The sequence below is a fragment of the Drosophila melanogaster genome, chromosome 3R (genome assembly GCF_000001215.4).
Source record: "Drosophila melanogaster chromosome 3R".
In the NCBI taxonomy this organism is placed as follows: Eukaryota; Metazoa; Arthropoda; class Insecta; order Diptera; family Drosophilidae; genus Drosophila; species Drosophila melanogaster.
Genome location: NT_033777.3, coordinates 27788047 through 27809108, shown reverse-complemented (window position 1 = coordinate 27809108; position 21062 = coordinate 27788047). Strand labels below are relative to the sequence as shown.

The following is a 21062-nucleotide window of genomic DNA, read 5'->3' as shown; positions in this document are numbered from 1 at the left end:
TGTTTTTTGCCGTCCTATTTTTGCGCCTGTGCTGCGTCTCACTTATTTTCGGGCATTGTAATACGCTTTTGATTTGCCCAGAAATTCCATTTTTCACAATTTAATGCGCATTTCGCTACGTGTTGTCGTCACTGGGGCCATCTGGAACGTGCCCGGAGCCCAGAAAGGATCTAGCCCCTGGCATCCAGTGCCCATCCCCCCCACCAAGACATCTATCATAGCCCGAGCATTTGTCACGTGAGGGACAACGTGATTTCATTTTCCTGTCGCCATAAAGGTGACACATTGCATTCGTCCTGCTCCATTTGTTGCGTATTAGTCTAAGTACGAGTGTCTGTATCTGTGTATCTGTGTGCCGGTGTATCGTGTATCTCTTTTCGTTTCCCTTTAAATGATACGCTTGTATCCCGACTTAATAAATACTGAATGCCCTAACAGCACACAAGAAAAAAAAAAAAATTGGGGAAGCGCACGAGCAATTTATTCAGCGGTCGAGAAGCGTTCCATTGATTTTCGTGGGCCCAGGCGCAGGATAACATGTTGTTAAACCACAGGAACGCGAGCAAACAAATTACCCACAGCAGTTGGCCAAAAATTGTTCAACATAACTTCAGATTTTATAGCCCACATGTGTGCGAAAATGGAATGGTGGTGGTGCATAGAGAGTGGCGGGCATGTGGGTATTCATTGTGGGTTCCAGCGGTGGAGTTTACTATCAGTTTGCCGCATGGCCAGTGTGGCTGCGAAATTAGTGCTACACTGCCTCACTGTTCTGGTCTTCTTCTTCTTTTCGGCTCTATTCCCTTCTACTAACCTGGCCAACAAGCATTTTGGCCACCCTCCCCCCTTTATCGCCAGCAGTTCAACTTCGCCGTCTTTTGCGGCTTGGCCAAGTTTGATGTCAAAAGTGCACTCCATGAATATTTCACTTGCAATCACATTGTTTTCCCGCTAACTTTTTAGATTGTTTTAACATGTGGCGGAAGTGGGCGTGGCCCATCGGCCGGGGGTGTGGCACGTAACGTTGCAACAACAGTATCAAACTTTGGTTTTCACTCAATTTTGGCAATGCTTTTCGGGCTTGTGGTCTCCACCTCACAAACGACCCACAAGAGCTGTTCGAAAATTGTGTGTTGATGCAGGAGGAGAAGAAATGTGGAAGTGCACGATTAGGACGAAAAAAATTAACAATTAAAATATGTAAAAGAAGATTAGGAAAGTATACTTTTATTATATAGATCGATGGGTGTCTCACAAGCTAATACTAATACTCAAAACAAAGCAAAAGATATCTGATAAAGATTCTGTTGAAGTACTTTTCTCGTAAAGATTTTCTTGGGGATTATCGTTCTCGCAGTGCATCAATACCAGTGCCACTCTGTGTGTGTTTGCTGAGGTAATCCTTGATTCCCTTGTGCTAAATTTGCCAGTTCAGTTCAGTGCAGTGCAGTGCAGTGCAGCTCGGTTCGGTTTTATTCGGTTGGATTCCCTATCGCCTCGCCCGTCAGATTGCATTGGCTGGCTGCCCTTTGTGCTGGCAATGGAGCTCTAATAGTGCCGGGGTAGAGCTGTGATGGGTGGACTTTGTCTGGCCGAAATGTGGGAGATTTATGCAGAGGTCTCTGGCCAGCTAGCTGGCTGAAATAAAGGCCACTCGGCATAAGTAGCCGCTCAAAAGATATTGCGTGTTTGCCTTTGCCAACTGCCATGAAATGCACCTGTTAGGATCTGCTCTTTTAGCGCTCTATCGGGGGATTTACAATGTTGGCTTAAAGTTTTTTTCCGCCCAACGCAGCGTTTAATGAATTTCCAGTTTTTACATTCTCATCTTTTTTGTTTCACATCCAAACTACTCGCTTCGCTGTTTGTCCATTTACCCAGTTTGCTCTAGTGCGCCGGCAAGCTGGCGCCGTTTCATTTGTCGCACTTGCATCTCCGGCCCAGAAGAGCAGAACAGCAGAACACCAGAGCAGGTGCGTCCCCAAGCCTCGAAATTACAAGAGTTGCAGCAGATGTTGCAGGAACTGCGAACAGCAGGAACACCCAGCCATTTTCTATATTTTATGCACTTTGCGTGCTACCGAAAATGTAACATTTTTCGTTCTTTTCGGAGAGGGGGGGGGGGGGGGCACTGCGCCGGGGCGTATTTGATGAAGGTCAGCGGGCGAAATGGGTGCTTCCGTTTGGAAGGGGATGGGCATGGGACGTAGGGCGTGGCCTGTTGAAGTATAAAAACTAGTTTGATAATTTTCTGCTCAAATTGAATATTTGCAACTGTATGTGAGGAAACTTTTCTTATTCTCTGCGAATAACTTTAATGGAAAAACTTTGAATATCAAACCGCAAAAACAAAAAATCCTGCCCATGAAGCGGTAAGCGGAAGGCGGAAAGCGGAAAGCAGGGCCCGGGGCGACCTAGAACGGCCACTAAAATTGGAAAATTGAAATTGAATTGTAGACACAGACATGGCAAACAGGCGACCGAACTGACCAGACACAAATAGAGGACTCCCAATTCAAAACGAACTTCGACTATGGTTCAATGAGTGCACATTCACCTCTGGGGAGCGGAGGATAAAATTGAAATCAAATAAATATGCAGGAAATATTCCTGCGGCACGTGTGAGTGCAAATGACTGAGGCTCGACTTTTGCTCGAACAAAATATTCTTTCATCTATTTTCTTTTTCATCTTAGCTCCCCTCTGAATTTGCCGGGGACGCGGATCAGTGCCCAAGTGGCACAAAGTCATTTGGTTTATTAGCACTCGAATGGCAAATCCCAAGACAACAACAGCAGCGCAGGAAACCCTTGCCTCGAATTCCACGGCGGAGCAACTTGCCTCCTTTGACATTATTTCGTTATTATCCGCATCAAGGACTCGATTGACAGGAGCACAGGCACGTGCTGCCAACGCCTTTATCCGGCTTGCGAAAATATTGTCACAAGCAACGAGCCGGGCTCAAAACAGACAACTGACTAGCCGGGATACAAAAGAAATTATATTTACCAGGCCAGAACGGCACAAAGAAAGAAGCGAGAAAACAAAACACCAAATAGGCAGGTCAAAAAATAGGAATAGAAAAAAAAAAGCAGAGTCTTGCGGAGTCCTGAGCAGAAAAAGCAGCAGAGGAATCAAATAAAGTGCCAGCAACATGGCATCGAGGGTCGTGCCAAGTCCTGTCGCCTGACAGGCTCCACTTTTTCGCAAGTGCGTGCTGCTGACTTTTGGCTTTGCTTTCCTACTTTATCGCCAAAGTCAAAGTCCTGCCTAGAGTCCTGGCCTGTGCTTCCTGCCCGAATGTTTCCGCAGCAGATAAATACAACATTTGACACTTCATTATTGTGCCCGCAGCGTAATCGAATCAATTCAATTCCAGGACCTTGGCTGGCCACGTCAGGCCTTGTCATGGTGTCAAAAGTGCTTGGTCTTCGCTCTTCGGTCCTTCGCATCCGCACTCGCAGGACCCGCCGCAGGACCACCATCCCCGCAATTCATTGTTCATCGCTCAGAGCCCTAAGGCTCAAGGCAGCTTGCCCTGTTGACACATTCGCTTAAACGTATTAAATTGTTTGCCATCGCCTTTTGGCATCGTCGTTTTCCTCGTCGCCGGCGCTTTGTAGCTGACGCACAGTTTTTCTTGTTTTTTTTTTTCGTTTTTTGCCCAGCACTTTCCACTCCCGATTTGCCCGACTCTCGACGATCCTTGATGGCACTCCGCTTTTGCGTGCGACTCGGAAGTGCGGCCAGCATAGTCGTATCTGTATCCGCGTTCTGTCCTGTCACACTAAAAGTAATCGATTACCTTGTAACCGGATATGAGCGTATCCGCTTTTCGGGGCGATTTCCTTCACTCCACTCCCTCTGTGACCCACTGTGACCCGAAAAGTTGGAAGTTGGATAATTTATGTGTGTGTGTGCGGCATTTAATTGAGTTTAATTGGGGCTGGCCGCAATGTCTGGCTATTTATGCAATAATCATTGTTTAATTACAAAACCAAATAAATACCCTAATGCCCAGGCATGCAGCAGGTCCTTTGATGTGGTCACCGTGGGCCTGAACAAATTATGCAAGACACGAATTACCTAATACGCAAATGCACGATGCATCGGTATCTGTGCGTGCCGGTGGGTGTTGGCAATTGAATTAATTCAGGGCTCACTTGGGGCTTAGGCCCAGAAAGTGGGCTTTAATATTTAAGTGCATTTTAACACTTTACACTCGCACAGACAAGCTGCAAAGCTACAAGATACAAAAACTTAACCCACAAAGCTCCCACACTCCGCTCACATAAACGCCGAGATTGACATATAAAATTGATTAGCAAATCAACAGCAAGTGCATTAAATTATTCGCCCATCCCCTGGCAACTTCTGATGTGTGTAAATTTGACAAGTTTCATTGGATGGGCATAATAAAATGCACTTTATGAACTTTCCGACATCTGACAAATATTCTTAAATGCACTAAACCAATTAGCCACACATCTGACCATCCACAAGATGTTGTGTTGATCTAGATGACATCGTCGATGTGTTCGTGTGTGTACACACACGTCGGTCAGGCCGAGTAATAATATTTTGAGTAATTTACTTATATTGCGTACGAAAATACCAAAAAGCATTTCATATTAAAATAGTATCTCCTACCCCCATCTCTTCCATTTCCAGTGTCTGCCCAGAGCATGATGACCAAGAACGAGCCCATGTTCATATCACGTTCGGAGACATTCAAATTCATCACCGGCGAGACAATAGTGCTGCCCTGCGAAGTTGCCAACACGGGTGAGTACAGTATATATACAGTAGTCCAAACACCACCCCCCCCCTTTTCCACACATTTTCCGAGCATTTTCCATCAGGCATACCGACACGAGCTGATTCACACACGCAGTTTGCATTTAAATGCTGCTGTCGAAGGCTCTGCCATACAAATAATTAAGCCGACATTATGCGATGGCCACAACTATGCATTAATCCCCCCAACAGGACTAAATATCATCCTGCTGCCGGGGCACTTCGACCGCAGAAAAACAGGAGCAGCGGTCGAAACGGACGGCCAGATGTCCATCCAAGACATGTGTAGTGGTTACGGCGTTTTTGCTGTGGTATCCTTCCTGGCCTTCCATCCATCCGTCCATCCTTCCGTGCTTCCTTGCTTGCGTTTCACTCAAGTCTTGGCATTTGAGCCGTGGTCGGTCCATGTACGTTTTTCAATTTAAATGCGGTCGTGTGTGCGAGATTATTTGTACATAACAGGGATTTAGCATAAGCAACAGCAACAGCGAGGAGCAGGCAATTCGAATGAAAAAGCTGTGGGTGGCTGAAATAAAGCTGGGCAAGATGGTCGAAACTTGTGCCACTCGTCGGGGACAAAACGCAACATAAAAACTCGGACCCAAACACTTGGAATACATTTTATTCGTACACTGAGAAAGTATCTGAAATGAAAAGAAATTCATATAATTTTCGGAATTCCTTGACTTTTAGCTAATATAAATTTACTAGGAATGGGTTTAATTTGGCAAAGTGTTACTTAAACTACTATACTTATTGCAATATTGATATTCTTAGTACATAGTAGCTGTAATCCATTTTCCAAGTGTACAGGACGTGTAGGATGTATCCCCTTATGTAGATGCATATGAGCTTGAGACGTCTGCGGTGGTTGGTATCCGTTTATAAGAAAACGAATACAGAACAAAGAATTTCATTTGCGTTTCTCTTGCACTTGATTGCCTCCGACAAGGACGAACTCTGCAACTTCGACCAGGACGCTGGGACATAGCTACCAAGGCCGGGCCGAGGACGAAGATGAAGCTTGAGCTGGAGGTGGAGCTGGCAACGCAGGCGATGCGATACTCAGACAATTTCTGCAACAAAATTATAGCTGCGGGCATTTGGGTACTAATAATAAAAAAGCATGGCTGAGAATAGAAAATACCAGAATAAAGTACAAGAAAGTAAATACATAAACGGGCAGGACACGCAGGGTTGGAGGGGAAAAATAAATTGCCTGGGCGTTTGGCATGGTTTGGTTTACTCTGCACTTTTGCCCCGCTGGCTTTGTCCCCATGGCTAATGCGGCATTATGCTAATAAAGTGCCCATACGACAATTTCATTACAGCCATTGCTCAGCTCGCGGCTTACTTGCGCCCTTAAACGGAATAATTAAGAGCGAAGCCGCCTCGCGATTTCTTGTTTTTAATATGGCATACTTTATGGGGTCAGGTCCTCTGAAATATGATTGGCAACGAGTATCCGGCGATTTAGCCTGATTGCGGGTGCAGGTGAGCCGGAACACATCCCTTTTTATGGCCGCGAACATAAAGTGTAAAGAAAAAAAAATAATTGATAGAATTTTTAAAACCGCACTAAACCGCCGAGACTCTCACCCGGCACTTTGTACAATTTATGCGCATTTTCATTTCGTTTTATGCGATGCGATGCGTACTCGTACAATTTGAGAGAAAGAAAATCACATTCACACTCATACATACACTCCACACACATACATACACTCAAACAGAGACAAAGGGCGCGTGTGAGCATTTCCATATAATATGAAAATGCCTTTAAACACTTATTACGGATCCTTGCACCCCGCAAGAGTAATCCTTCAGCTCGAGTGGGCCATTCGCCGTTTCCTTTCCCTTTCTCTTACCCATTCCCCCCCCCCTCCGGGAATGGATAGTCGTGTCTGAGTGCGAGTAAACAGTGAAACATTTCATCATTATCATTTCATTTGAATTTTTATTTGTTCTTTAATGTCTGGCACGCAAAGTCTGTTCATTTCATTGTCTGCTAGCTGGCTTGCTTGTTTCTTTTGCTCTGTTTGCTTTTGCTATTGCTATGCTTCTGTTTTTTGCCTTTGCCACTCTGGCAAAAATAGGATACCCTCTAGAGTGAAAATACTTGCACTTATGATGCCAGCCCGACAATATCAATTTCGGAAAATCCAAAGACTTTTTTGATCACAAGTGGCAAACAGTTCATACTGCCAAAGCGTAATTATATACGAATAGCTTAGGCCTGTGTACAGTATCTCTTTCAGTCACCTAAATATCCTGGGCAGCAGGATGTTTTATTATCCTGGCAAAGAAAGCAAACAAATACAGGTGGCAGAATGTTCCTTTTGTGTGAGTTTGCTTAGCCAAATTTGCATGTTAATCCTGTGCCTTTTGAGACAAGTAAATATTATTATATAATTTATTCTTGTAAACTGGCAAAATTGCCAAAAACTTTCTAAATATACAATATGCCGGAGATGGAAAATCCGATTTAATTTTAAAATGCCAAACTCAGCATCAAGAAGCCATAGTTTTGGCAGTTGCAATTTTTAGGCTTTTCCAAATCGGCTAATTAATTGCTTTGTCCATTTTATACGCTGCTCAGTTGAGTTTGTCTGCATGCAAAGCCAGTGTCGTGTGAATTTTTCATTGCGGTTTCGCTTAAAAACAGCAACAAGGACTAAGCAAACAGAGGGCAAAAACATTTAACAACTGGCCACATGGCTAAATGCCGAATGCCGAATGCCAACTGGTAACTGGTAACTGGCTGTAACTGGCTGTAACGGACTGTGACTGTAAACTCGAATGCAATAAAATTCAAAACACAAAAACCCCGTCATTGCGGCCATACAAACGCTCATTACGCTTTGATGGAGCGTCGGCGCTCGAAACTATTACCCCAGCAAAACGGAAATGGAATCGTACCGCAAAAGTTGAAGTTGTGCAAACAGCAGAACGGACCACTCGACTTGGCATCGTGTATACTGTATAGTGTATATATGGTTGTGGAGGCAACAAAGTTTCAATATTAATGCCATTTACAGTTCTAATTTCGCTTTTTCCGTGCACACGCACACGGACACCACACTTAACACACTCACACTCACATACTTGCACACACTTGGGGCAAACATACTGGCACAAAGTTTCGCAAGAAGTTGCAGATAAGTCTGCCCCATTCGCTCTAGTTTGCCTGCGGCGGCTAAGCCGCAACATCGTTTATCTTCGGGGGTCATCATCTTATAATATTGGCCTTTCCGACATGCAATAAATTGCGCTCAGACAAACAACATGTCCGTTGGTCGGCCTTTGGTCCGTTGTTTCCCCTGCTCTGCCCGCTGCTATTTCACACACACACTGTGAGAAAATCGAGCTCAAGGCGGACGATGGCTGGCATATTGCGCATACGCACAGTATGCCCAGAGCAAACAGACAAAAGGCGCTGCTGCAACAATGCGAGCATTGGCCATATTTGAATTGGTCATGTATGTTTTTGTTTTTTGTGTGCCTGTGCCTGTATTTATGTGCATATAGCTCTATAGCTATGCATATAGATGTGTGTGTAGTATCTCTGTCACTGGGTGAAGTGTGGAAAACTAAAAGTTGGCTTTCGGCTGTAAACAATGAACCAGCCGCTATGCCGCTCTGCAGCAGGACGTGTGCGGTCGGCCATTTGTCCAGGAGGAGCTGGCCATGTTTATGTGAGCCCAGTGAGGATGAGCAGGACGTACAAAAACCGAAATGCTTTTACCGAGTTTCCGCCCCACGCCATCCAACTCGTTCATCCTCATCCGCTTGCTCCTGCTCCTGCTCCTGTTCCAGTTCCTATGCTGGAACTTGCTGCCTGATCCTGAATCCAGGACTTGCCGCTCGCGTAACGGCGCAATTGTTTGCATGTATTGTTGTCGTAATGCCAACCCCCAACTGCCCCTTCCATTTCTGTGTGCCTTTCTATTTAGTTTAGAACACTTAAACCGGAAATTGAGGCGTTTCGTGTTTTGCTTGTTTTCGTTAGATTGTTGTTATTTTAGTTAACAATTTATTTAGTTGCAGCCAGGCAGCAGAACAAGGCGCACACGAACGAGGCTCCTGATTTATGTGTGCCCTTTCAACGGACTAGGATCCTGAGTCCTGAGCAATCTTAGTTTAGAGTCTGCCGAACGGCGAATGCAGAATAATTATTATTTTGCCACCCCACAAACCAGTGCTGCCAAATTGATTTATGCAGCAACATGCCAGCAAGGCCTATAAAAATATATGTTCCATCTTTTAATGCTATTAGTTTTGTCCTTGATCGTTACATTACTCCTCTTAAAAAAAAAATGTGTAATTGTTATTGGCAAGCACAATGCAATTTTCTGGTCTATTTACGAATTTACGAAAACGAAACATTTTAAGAACTTGCAATTGAAATATGCTGACAGCTTTAGAACAAACGCAGTCAATTAGTCCGACATCGTTGAAATTAACCAATTGTGTGGCTGGCAATTCCTTCTGGGAAACGAAATAATTGACAGCCCGAGTGGGGCTGTAATGCGAAGGCTTCTCCCAATTTGCAAGTTCTTGCGCAAAAATCGACTTGGCAATGTACCAACTACAACTGACGTTGCTTCATTCATAACTCAATCAAGCGGCTAATATGATATGACTGCACTTTGCCAGCACGTACATGTTGCAGCACGCCCATGCCACCCCAATCCTAAGCAGGATCTATGCATGGAGGATACGAACCATACCCACAAACCAATGCCCTAGCACCTAGCCATCGACAACGCCATCACCATTGCCGTCGCCAGCCGGGAAGCCTAAAGAATTATACTTTCCGTGCTCTGCGGCAGGGACACCATCTACATATCCCGACCCATCTTCCCTGCCACATCCTGCAACCACAACTCCACCTTCGACTCCTTTTAGAGCACGCTAACGACAGCAGGTGGTGCTCGTTTATTTATTTGTTTTTGCAGTGCACTGCGCCTGCACTGCCTGCACCTCCTTTCAACTTTTCATGGTACGGAGACCGTGTGCCTTGGCTTGTTGATGTTGTTGAACTCATTGCAAATAAATACGCTTTTTGAATGCGCATGTAAATGACTTCATAAGCATTTATTACGGCCCAGCCAACTTGCAACCGAGGTCCTGCTGCATTCACTCACTTACTCACTTACATCCACTGGTGTGTTGTGTGCTTGTGTTTGTATGCGTACGAGGTGAAATCAATTTGAGGAAGAAAGGATTCGCCTACCTACAGCTGTGGCCAAAATATTATTAAAAGATTATGCTTAAATATGCTAATGCCTTGTGTTTGGGGAAAGTGCTTAAACAAATTATGAAAAACTCGTTGGCAGCTTTAGGTTGTATATAGACGGACATTGTATAAAGCTTTTGAAATTATTTCTTCATTAAGACATTAATATTTCATATTATTGATTAACTTTTTTTCGCAAAATGGAACACTTTCAAAGTGTAGCTCAGTAACAAAAGTAGCTGAAAAAATGTCTCTAATCCCTTAAGCAGTTGTAAAATCCTTTTGAATCAGTCCCACAATTTTGCCCGCAGCTGTTAGTCATTTTCCCGTACCCCGGATCTTTTTGGCAGTGGAAAAGCTCACTTATTCGTCGATGGCGGGCAAAATTGTTTTAATTTTTAATGAACGCCGCTCATCGGCGCCGAAACACGGAAGTCATACATCATTAGTAGCAAATCCGGTAGCTTCAATACACATTTCAATACTTCAGTTCTGCTGCCCCAACTCTGCATCCTCCTCCGCTCCCAATATCCTTTCCATATCCTCCCCCCCCCCCCTTGTCGATCATCTATGCTTTGCACGCGCTCGGAAATTTACATCGAGCAACTCACATAAATTGAAAAAGGAATCACAATTAATGAGTTCGATGAATGCGCCATTGCCATTGGACTGTCGTACGTGAATGAGTGTTTGAGCGTGCCTATGAGTGTATTAGTATGCGCTAGGGTGGACCATAATTGTCACTAGATATCCTTTTTAACTTTTTATGAAAAATTATATAAATGAACATTACACAGAATATCATTATTAAGGTAAGAAGAGGATTTTATTAAATGCCAGTTATTTTCTGAATGAGTTTGGTTCGCTTAAGCAGTATTGAGTATATTTGGAATTATAAATATGTATATGATGCTTTGCATTTAATGAGATAGACAAGCCTGAAGCTAAAGGTCCACCCTGGCTCTCATCTAGCTGGATGGCTGGCATCCTTCCGCTGGCATCATGGCAGCCAGGTTCTGCTCCTCCTCCTCCTGCTGGTCCTGCCACAGCTACTGCTGTTGAAAGCATCCGAGTGTCTGACTGCCTCTCATTCTGGCATATGATTGCAAATGCCGCACATTAGCGGATATCAAGTGGGTGTTACTGAGTGCCTGTCTGACTCTCATCCAGTGTTGTTCATGCCGCCTGTCTGCGGTTTATATTCCACTCTGGATCCGCCTCTGGCTGAGTGTGCATGTGAGTGTAGATGAGTGTGTGTGTGTGTTTGCGAGTCCATGCCAAATTGAATTTCTAGCCTTTTTAGATCCTTTGAAGCGGCTCGTAATTGAGTCATTTGAATTTTGACTTTTCAATTTGCGCTGCCACTGCAATGCAAGCACTCGAATCCGCCATTCGTTTCAATAACTCTCGAACATAATTTATCAATTATAATGCCATAATTCCAGCAGTGATTCTCAAATTCAATCCGCTCTTATTGCTCTTGTTGCAGACACGTACGTTGTGGCCTGGAAGCGCGGAATAGCCATATTAACCGCCGGATCCGTGAAAGTTACGCCTGATCCCCGAGTGCGTTTGGTCAATGGATTCAATCTGCAGATACGCGACGCCCTGCCCACGGATGCCGGCGATTATATCTGCCAGATTGCCACTATGGATCCACGTGAAATCACCCACACGGTCGAGATACTCGGTAAGTAGGCCGGCTCACAAATTTGCCAACGACTTTTCGCCACTTTCGGCGTTTGCATTGTTATGCAAAGTTCACAATCCCAATCACCCCCAATCCAGATTGACGTTCCATGGGAATTTTATGGGCGAAATTTATGCGGCCGGGCTCAAATCACTGGGGCCCCATTGTTAGGCTCCATCATTTCGAGTCTACACTGTTGTGTGCTGGTCAAATTAACATATCCTTACATCCTTAGTGCCTAGTGCTTAGTGCTTTATGCGTCCGGGCCACTCAAATATGCAAAGTAGGTTCGGCTGCAATTTGGCGGCTTTACGGGCAAAAGATTCAATAGAGAGTGGAAATTTGGGCGTTGAAAAAATCAAAACTAATCTGCCATTTGCCCCGGCATCCCTGCTCATCCCACCGGAGTAGTGGCTGCCTGAAATTCAGACGCAAAGAGAGAGAGAGAGAGAGAGAAAGCGAACGGATGCAAATTGCTGCTCCTTTGGCTCCGGGTCCTGCTCAACTACTTCCTGCCGGAGACCGAACCCGATGTGGCTAACAAGCGTGCGACTCCAGCTTTGTCTCTGGCTCCTTGGTATTCTGGGTATCCTGGGTATCCTTTTCCTCGCTTTTTCCTCCTTCCTTTACTTTGGCATGCGTCTTCGACTGGTCTTCTAATCTGCAATGATGAATAATTTACATATATTTCCTCCAATTACAATGTTGCCCTTTATTTGCATACGATTGTCTGTGTGTGTCTGGCCAACACTTGCCTTTTAACTGCTCCACGAAAATCCTCGATGTGTGTGTGCGGTGCATGCAAATTGCGATACATTTCCCCAAATCTCCAAAGTGTCGCTGTCTCCCTTTCGCCCCATCTCCCTCTCTGTCTGCCGTCGAGTTCAAACGATTGAAAAATAGTTTTATTGCCGACTTTAAGGCGCTTTAAAATGCGCGTCTGTATGGATTTCTGCTAAGGCATTACTCGCACCGAACAAAGGCCTATAAAAATGCGTATTTATTTTAGCGGCGACAACTTTTTTCATCTGTCATTGAAACTTGGTCCTGCTCCTTGTGGTCCTGCGCCTGCTTACCCACTTCTCCCGATTCCATCTTTTTTTTTTCCCGGCCAGCGCCGCAGGCAAACATTAAACGGAAAAACGCAGAAGTGCGAGAGTGAGGGAAAAAAGTCGATTATTGAAAAGTTTTGTTTATTTTATGTGTTTATTATGCGCTCCGTTTGCCAAATAATGATCATGGCCAGAAATATTTCGTTTATTGAACTTTCACAGGCGCACGTAAATTTCTCGCCCCGTTTTTAGCCATTCGCTACCATACCATACCATACCATTCTGTTTCTGCCCCCCCATCGACCAATCTCCATTATTGTCAAAGGAGAAAACAGGCAAAATAATGCGCTGTCGAAGTTTTTATAGGCTCAGCAGCAGACACGGCCAGCAATGGACATGGACACCCTCCCCAATTCGGCACCGTCAAGCCCGGCAATGTCTGGGATTCTCCAGATTCAGATTCCCAAATACCCAACATGCGGGCCCGGCTTGTTCGTATATAAATTTCATAAAGTTTGCCACTCTTTGGCATCTCGGCTTGGCAGTTTTTACGAGCGTAAATTACTTTCAGTTTGGCTAACACTAAAGATGAAAAAATAATGTTCGCCGCTGCCAAAGTTTCCGCCACCGTGGCCGTCGTGGCACTTACAAAGACATTAGACCGGCGATGGCCAAAAAATGGACCAGCACCGGATAGCCGGCATAGCTGGGATTTCTGGGACTTCTTTGGGCGAGCAAAGGGCCCTCCAGCAAGGGCCAAAAACAATGGCCGAAAAGTTTGGCCGTTGACAAATCTTTTAATATGGCACGGGCATTAATATCTGGGTGACCCCGCAATAATTGCAGTCCCACTCCTGGCCCGAGAAAACTTCTGGCACTCTAGAGGTGAGCTGTATCTAACCAATGTGAAGGCTTTAATATTTGATGTGTCCGCCAAGGTTACTATCTCTGTTGGCCAGCAGTCAACAAATGGGGTGGAGATCCACAGGAACGGCAACTGTGTCAAGGACTTGAAAGCATTTTAACCGGGCTGCAGCTGCAGCGGGCATTATTCATGTGACGTTTAATAAAACCAATTAGGCCTCGACATGGCCCATCCACAATCCATCCATTAGCCGGTGGCAGGCTGTCGCCGGTTTGGTTCACTTCGGTTCGGTTCGGTTTGGTCTGGTTTGGGTTTTGGGCTTTTGGTTTTGGGTTATGGCCAGATCAGGCGGCGGATTGAATGGATGGCTGGACCAAATCCAACCGCAAAACATTATGTTATGCGGTAGCTGTGCGGTCGGCCATGGCAGCAATTTACACATTTTTATCACGGCCGAATCGGTGTGATTTTTAAATGCATTTCGCGCGTGACTTTAAAAATTGGCTGGCCAACGGCCAAAATCGGATTGCGACTAGTTTAAATGCCACAACAGCTGGCAATTAGCTGTGTAATTACACGGTCTTTGTGGACCGCAAAAGTCCAAGTCAAGCATTCCACTTATAGTATCGATAACAATGAAATCATTGAACCGGAAACCATAATTATTGCACACAAGTGTGTGTGTGTGTGTGTGTTTTTTTTATTATTTGACTTACGGTAGGAAAATTAAAATCTTCTAAAGATACCACCTACCGTCCGTAGGTGGCATGCACGATTCATAAGCCCTATTGGAATTATGCCTACGTACTAAAACAAAAACCTCCGCGTGCTCTACAGTCCTTGCTCGCTCACCGGGACTGCCAGTCAAGGTATGACTTCGGTGAGCAGGATGTGAGGCCAGGTCGCACTCCCTTCCTTCAGTGTAGTCCATGGGGGCTCCTCCTTCCACCCTTTAGTCGCCTTTTACGACGAGCCGGGGACGCTGAGGATGAATTCTTCGCCCGCCGTCACCCAGGACACCAGTTTGGGCTTAGACATCCACTCTGTTGGCCATCTCGTCTGATCGGACACGCTTCATCATATTAATGATAATGCTGTGTCCCCGCTCCCAAGCCCCCCTGTTCGCCATCATAGCCGCGAACAAGCCACTAGGGCTGAACGGGGAACCTGACAGCGTCTTTAGCTGCTCTCTCTCCGCCGTGAACCTGGAGCAGTGCATTAGCACATGTTCTGCTGTTTCTTCACCGTCGACGCAGAACAAGCATTGGGCTGACTCTACGTGACGGAACCGGAGTAGATAGGCCCGGAAGCAGCCATGGTCCGTGAGGAACTGGGTTAGGTGGTAGTCCAAGCATTTGTGTTGGCACTCTGCCCAAACCGTCATCTCTGGGATGAGCTGATAAGTCCACCTCCCCCGTCGCGACGTTTGCCATCTACTCTGCCATTCACCTAATAGCCACTCGTGTGCCTCTTGCCTGGAAGCGCCACTCCGCATTAGGCTGAGAGCCTTGATCTCCAGATCAATCGGCGGCAGGCCTGCCAGCGCTAGCGCCGCGTCTTCGGATATGGTCCTGAAACCTCTAATGAGCCTCAGAGACATTGACCGTAGCACCGAACGAGCTCCTTTCAGGTATGAGACCCTGCCAGTGGCATTGCTCCAGACTGGTGCAGCGTATAGTAGCGAAGCCTTTGCTACTGACACCAGCAGTTTCCTGGCCGGGTGTCTTGGGCCTCCGACGTTGGGCATAAGCCTCGCCAACGAAGAGGCTGTGATTGCTGCCTTCTTGCTGGCGTGGCTCGCGTGGTCCTTGAACGATAGTCTGCGATCTATCATTACCCCCAGGTACTTTAGGGACTCTTGAGAGGTCACCTGTGTACCCTTGACGGAGACCAGCATGTTCTCCACCTTTTTCCTGCTGCTTAGTAGGACTGCTTCGGTCTTGTGAGCCGCTATTGCTAGCCCGGCTTTCTCGAGCCAGCGGATGGCAGCACCGATCGTAGAGTTGCATTTGTCTTCCAACCCTGCGATTGTTTTCGAGACAGCTGTGATTGCCACATCGTCAGCAAAACAATGCAGCTCTACTCCTACGGGCCTGTTGATGCCCAAGATCCCATCGTACATAATGTTCCATAGGATTGGTCCAAGTACCGATCCTTGGGGAACACCTGCCGAAACTCGGTATCTTTTTGGGCCATCTTCCGTATCGTACCATAGGACCCGGTCCCTAAAGTAGCTGCCAACGACTATCCTTAGGTACTCCGGGATCCCCATACGGTACATGGCCGCGAGGATTACGGGCCATCTGGCGGTGTTGAAAGCGTTCCTTACGTCCAGAGTCACAATTGCGCAGTATTCCTTCCTGCCCCCTAACCATCTATCACCAGAAATAGCGGTCTTGGCGATGTTACAAACGGCCGAAAGAGCGTCCAGAGTGCTCTTACCTTTCCGGAAGCCATATTGATGACTTCCCAGGCCGTTGATGCTCTCGGTGATTGCCTCTATTCTGGTATACAGGATACGTTCGAACAGTTTTCCTACTATATCCAGTAGGCATAGAGGGCGGTAGCTGTTTGCAGCATGTGCTGGTCCCTTGCCTTTCGGCAACAGGACTAGCTTCTGGCTTTTCCACCTTGTTGGGAAGATTCCGTCCAGAAGGCATTGCTGGAAGGTGGCCCTGAAGATTTCAGGTCTACCCAGCGCCACTGCTTTTATAACAGCTCCAGGAATACCATCTAGTCCAGGGGCTTTGTTGGGTTTGATGCGCTTGGCTGCCTCGGCGACTTCAAGTTCTGTGACGCACGGAAAATCTGGGGCAGGGGCTGCCTCTGTTGGCCTCCATAGTGTGGTCTGCTTTGGGAATAGCTCCCCTACTATGTTAGCCAGGACCCCCGGGTCGGATGGGGTTGCCGCTCTCCTCCTTAGCTTTTTGGTAACAAGCTTGTAGGCGAGGCCCCAGGTATCGCTGTCTACGCCATCCTGCAGCTCCTTAAACGACCGCGCTTTGGCAGCCGCGATGCCGTGCTTGAACTCTAGACGTTTCCTTCTGAAAGCCTCCAAGAGTTCCGCGTGGTGGGTACTGCCTCTGGCTCGTTGCGCCATTCTCCTAGCCCTGAGGCAATCAGACCGTAGTTGGCTTAGGGAGGCGCTCCACCAGTAAACGGGTGGTTTGCGCTGTGCCTTATTTTTCCTTGGCATGATTGCGTCGCAGATTCTTCCCAGCATATTCATGAGACCTGCCGCCATACTCTCTGCGTCCCCACTTGGGATTTCCAGGGAATTGATCTGATAGGCCAGCATGGCCTCATCGATCTTCCTGGTGTCCCATGCTTTCCCGACTGCTCTACTCTGCCGTCTCCTGGGCATGTCCTCCGGGGAGAGACTGAAGGAGATCAGGGCGTGGTCGCTCAGCGTCATGACGTCATGGACCATCCAGTTATTGTTGTCTACTAGCCCTCTGCTGACAAAGGTAACGTCAATAAAGGACGTACCCCTATCGTTGTTAAACGTCGGCTTCCGTCCGTCGTTCAGCAGTATAAGGTCCAGCATTCCCATGGCGTCAATCACAGCTCGGCCTCTGGTGTTGGATGTCCTGCTGCCCCATTCCACTGCCCAGGCATTAAAGTCGCCGGCAATGACCTTCGGGCTTCGCCCTCTCGCATGGTCCACGAGCGCCTCCAGAAACTCCTCGAACTGATCGGGGGTGTCGCTCGGCGGAGCGTAGCAGCTGTACAAGTGCACGTGTTTTAACTTCGCATAAGCGATACCCCGTGTGTGTGTGTGTGTGTGTGTGTGTGTGAATGCGAGTGTGCGGCCTTGAATAGAAAATGAAGCTCGGCTGCCTAATGTGATTTATATGCACAATATGCCAAAACAACTGCTCTCGGACACGGATACGGACACGGACAGGGAGACGGATGTGGCCACATCAGGCGGAGACAGGTGCAGAGAAAGGATGTGGATACGGATGCGGCGGGGGTAGTTTGAGTTTGAGTGGAGGTGGAGGTGGGTTAGAGGTAATAGGAGTATGGGGTGACGCATTTAATTATGACCAGCTGGCCGACAATAGATCCCCGTACAATGGGCGGCACAACAATGTTTGTACAATAACAAAAGATGCTGGCAAAGGCGGAGAGGTGTGGCATATAATTATATGCCACAAGGACGATAAACAAATGCACGCACGCACACAAGTTCCTTGGTTACTTGAGACAAATTACCAACAGGACACTGCATTCAGAGCAATGGGAGCCCCCAATTAAATGCCCGGATTGCTGGGATCTCCAGGATGCAACAGAATATGGATTTAAATTACTTAACAGACATGCTCCGAAGTTTTGCCGCCCACAAAACCGGCGCACTTAAAGTTTAAGCCTGTATATGAGTGTGTGTTGCGATGGATGGCTGGCTGGCTGGCTGGCTGGCTGGCTGGCTGGCTGGCTGGCTGGCCAAGTGGGTGGCTCAGTGGGTGAGGGAATGAGTGGTTGGATGAGCAACTTTGCATGCCACAAAACCAGGACCCAAAGTTGAGCCACCACCACCATCCGCCGTAGCTGTAGCTGTTGCGAAATCAATATGAAACAAACTCTGTCAAAACTGGCCGCAACCACCGCATTGCTGCTCCCACTCCTCCTGATACTCGTGCTCCTCCGGCTCCGCCTGCCATTGCGGCCAATGCGGCGGATGCTTTGAAAGAGCTGCTTATTAAAATTTTTGCCAGCTGGCCACAAAACCAGCGCAAAACCATCGTCGCTGACAGTCTGCAAGATTGAGACCCATTAAGTAGTCGTCATCTGCATGACATTACATGCCGCAATCCACGTATTACAAGCCGCACAGTCGCAGAGCCAAAATCAATTTCACTCCGAGTATCGGGTATTAAAAGAGCTTTGCGCCCTTTATAAGCGTGGGGAGACATATTTATTGAATTCAATATGCGAGTGTACAAAAGCGTGAGAATATTGAGAATATACCAAACATACACGTAAATGGGAGGAGTATGTCCTCGACCGCATGCAACTTCATTGCGAGTTATCCGAGTCCTTATTCCCGCTGCGCCTTTTGCCAGGCTCATGATTTATTATAGTCTAATGCATATTTTGTGGCTGCAGGAGGACAGAGCGCTCCGCACACGAGATACACTTGGAAAAGTGACTAAAAATGTTCTGTAAGGTTTAAAAATATATTGTAGCATACCCTTGGACAGCATTATAAAATGGTTGCATCTTCGAATTCTTTCAAGCATTAAGCCCAAATCAATATAACTTATTTAATGGAAAATGCATTTTTTTTTCTCACTGCAGCTGAGAGCCATGAGCCATGAGCTATTTGTGTGCCCCTCAGTGATCAATTGTAATTTTCTTTCGAATGCAAATATCCTGGAGAGCGAGCGCTCTGCTATCCTTGCTGGGCTTATTTGTTTTGGCCAGAGCAATAGAATATATTATTTGATATATTGCATATCGTATGTACTTTCAAAAAGAATTGCATCAATAACACATGTTTGTGCGTCCACTGGCGTAGTCAGTGATAATTTGATTGGGTCCTAATCAGTGATGCAGGACTGCCCAGCGCAATCCCCTTTCGTCGGCGCCCCTGGGGTCTGTAGATGGACTCTAATTTGATATGTATATTGAGTCCAATATATATCCAATATATAACATATATGTATGTTTAGGTATTGAAGTGTCTCTGTGCGCCTTTTGGTTTATTGAGCTGTTGATACTCGCACTTAAATGTGGAATTTTCTGGGGAAAAGCAAATATCAGCAATGTGTGTGTGTGTGTCGGCCTAGCCAAAATGAACGAAATCCCCGAGAGCTTCAACATAACAAAGAAACATGCTGAAGAAAAAACAACAAGACTGAAAAGTAAAGTAAAACAAAAAAAAAAGCGAACTGCTGGCCATTTAGTAGGCCCATGTCCATAAAATGGAATGAAGCCATCGAAGGCGGCAGCTGCCGTTGTCCTTGATTTAGTCGCCGCACAGCAGACATAATTTTTAACAGCTGCAAAATAATGCGGCCACAAATATAAATAAGCGCCGGTCCCGAATTAAATCAAACTATGCCCCAGTGGGGTCAAGGAATGAAATAAAAAAAAAAAAAACAGAAAAGGGAACTTCTAGGGGCACTTTCCCAGTCGAAGCCCAAAGTTGGAGACGCGTAAATGCCGTTTTCTCTCATTCAATTTGCATTCGGGGCGCATTTATTTATTCAAATTGTGTGATGTCCTTGCCCAGCCCCACTTTGCATACACATTTTTGGGGTGGACAGCGGGGACACTGGGACCACTGGCCATTTCTAATGTGTTTTTCTACTCTCTCACTGTGCTCTTTTCATTCTTTTTTCCCTCCAGTGCCGCCGAGGATTCATCACATTAGCACCGGTGGACATTTGCAAGTCAAGAAGGGCTCGTCGGTGCGCATCGAGTGCTCGGCCACTGGTAATCCAATGCCGAATGTGACTTGGAGCCGCAAGAATAATATTTTGCCCAACGGTAAGATTGCGCATAAGTGCCAGGACGAGTGTGCCGTGGCCCAACCAAAAAAGGATGCCCGGCCAAACAACCGTGCAACCAGAATAAACCAACCAAAGGCCACGCAAATTAAAATCGTAAAGAGCAACAAAGGACGACGCGGTGGCGAAAACGTAAATGAATACAGTCGTAAAAGAAACTTTAAACAATTTCCATAAAAATGGAAAGTCAAAGAAATTATATTTTCTGCCCCGCTTTCGGCGACCGCTTTGCTCGTCCTTTATTATTAAATATAATGCTCACTCCGCCGGCAAAATCGCAGTGTGTGTGAGTGGCTCTGTTGGTGGTTTCTTCGTTGTTTGGTGGACAACAGAGCCGGACCGTGGTGAAGGAGGACTTCTGCCGGAAATCACTGTCACTTGGCCGCACGTTGATTCTTCGTAATTGGCTCTGTCATTTCTTGGGCTGCGGACACTCGGACTATCGTACTATTGGACTCGCGGACAAGCGGACAGCTGAACTAACGGACAACCAGAAGCGTACTTTGGATGTCCGTCCGTGTGGCAGCGGGCCTTATTGGGTTGCATTTTTCATGCGGTTTTCATGGTTCTCCGTTTCAGGCGAGGAGAAGCTCCACTCGCACGTCCTCTCCATCGAGAATGTGGATCGGCACAAGGGCGGCGTCTACATATGCACGGCCAACAATCGCGTGGGCCAGCCCGCTTCCAGCCAGGTCGTGCTCCATGTCCTGTGTAAGTATGCCACCCACAACCATATTTAAACACTGAAAAAAAAAACCATCAACAATATAAATATTTTCGAAACAAGCAGTGTACACATCCATTTGTTAAACGGAATAAAAACATCTCTTTTAGTTTGAAACAATTTTGTAAAAAAAAAACTACTGTAGGTAGGATCTTTTTCTCATAGTAAATACATTCGATAT

General features: G+C 46.4%; 1 protein-coding gene across 3 annotated transcripts in view, besides 1 other annotated feature; it reads left to right on the top strand.

The window, feature by feature from the left end:
* The window catches only part of CG34353 (uncharacterized protein), a 137878-nt gene that overhangs the window by 96735 nt on the left and 20081 nt on the right, over window positions 1-21062 (top strand). For all 3 annotated transcript variants that reach the window (NM_001260413.1, NM_001300642.1, NM_001104479.2), the window contains exons 4-7: window positions 4671-4784; window positions 11525-11725; window positions 19997-20137; window positions 20737-20868. In NM_001260413.1, coding sequence (NP_001247342.1) covers window positions 4671-4784; window positions 11525-11725; window positions 19997-20137; window positions 20737-20868 — 588 coding nt within the window. The remainder of the gene's footprint in view (window positions 1-4670; window positions 4785-11524; window positions 11726-19996; window positions 20138-20736; window positions 20869-21062) is intronic.
* Window positions 14337-17411: a mobile genetic element.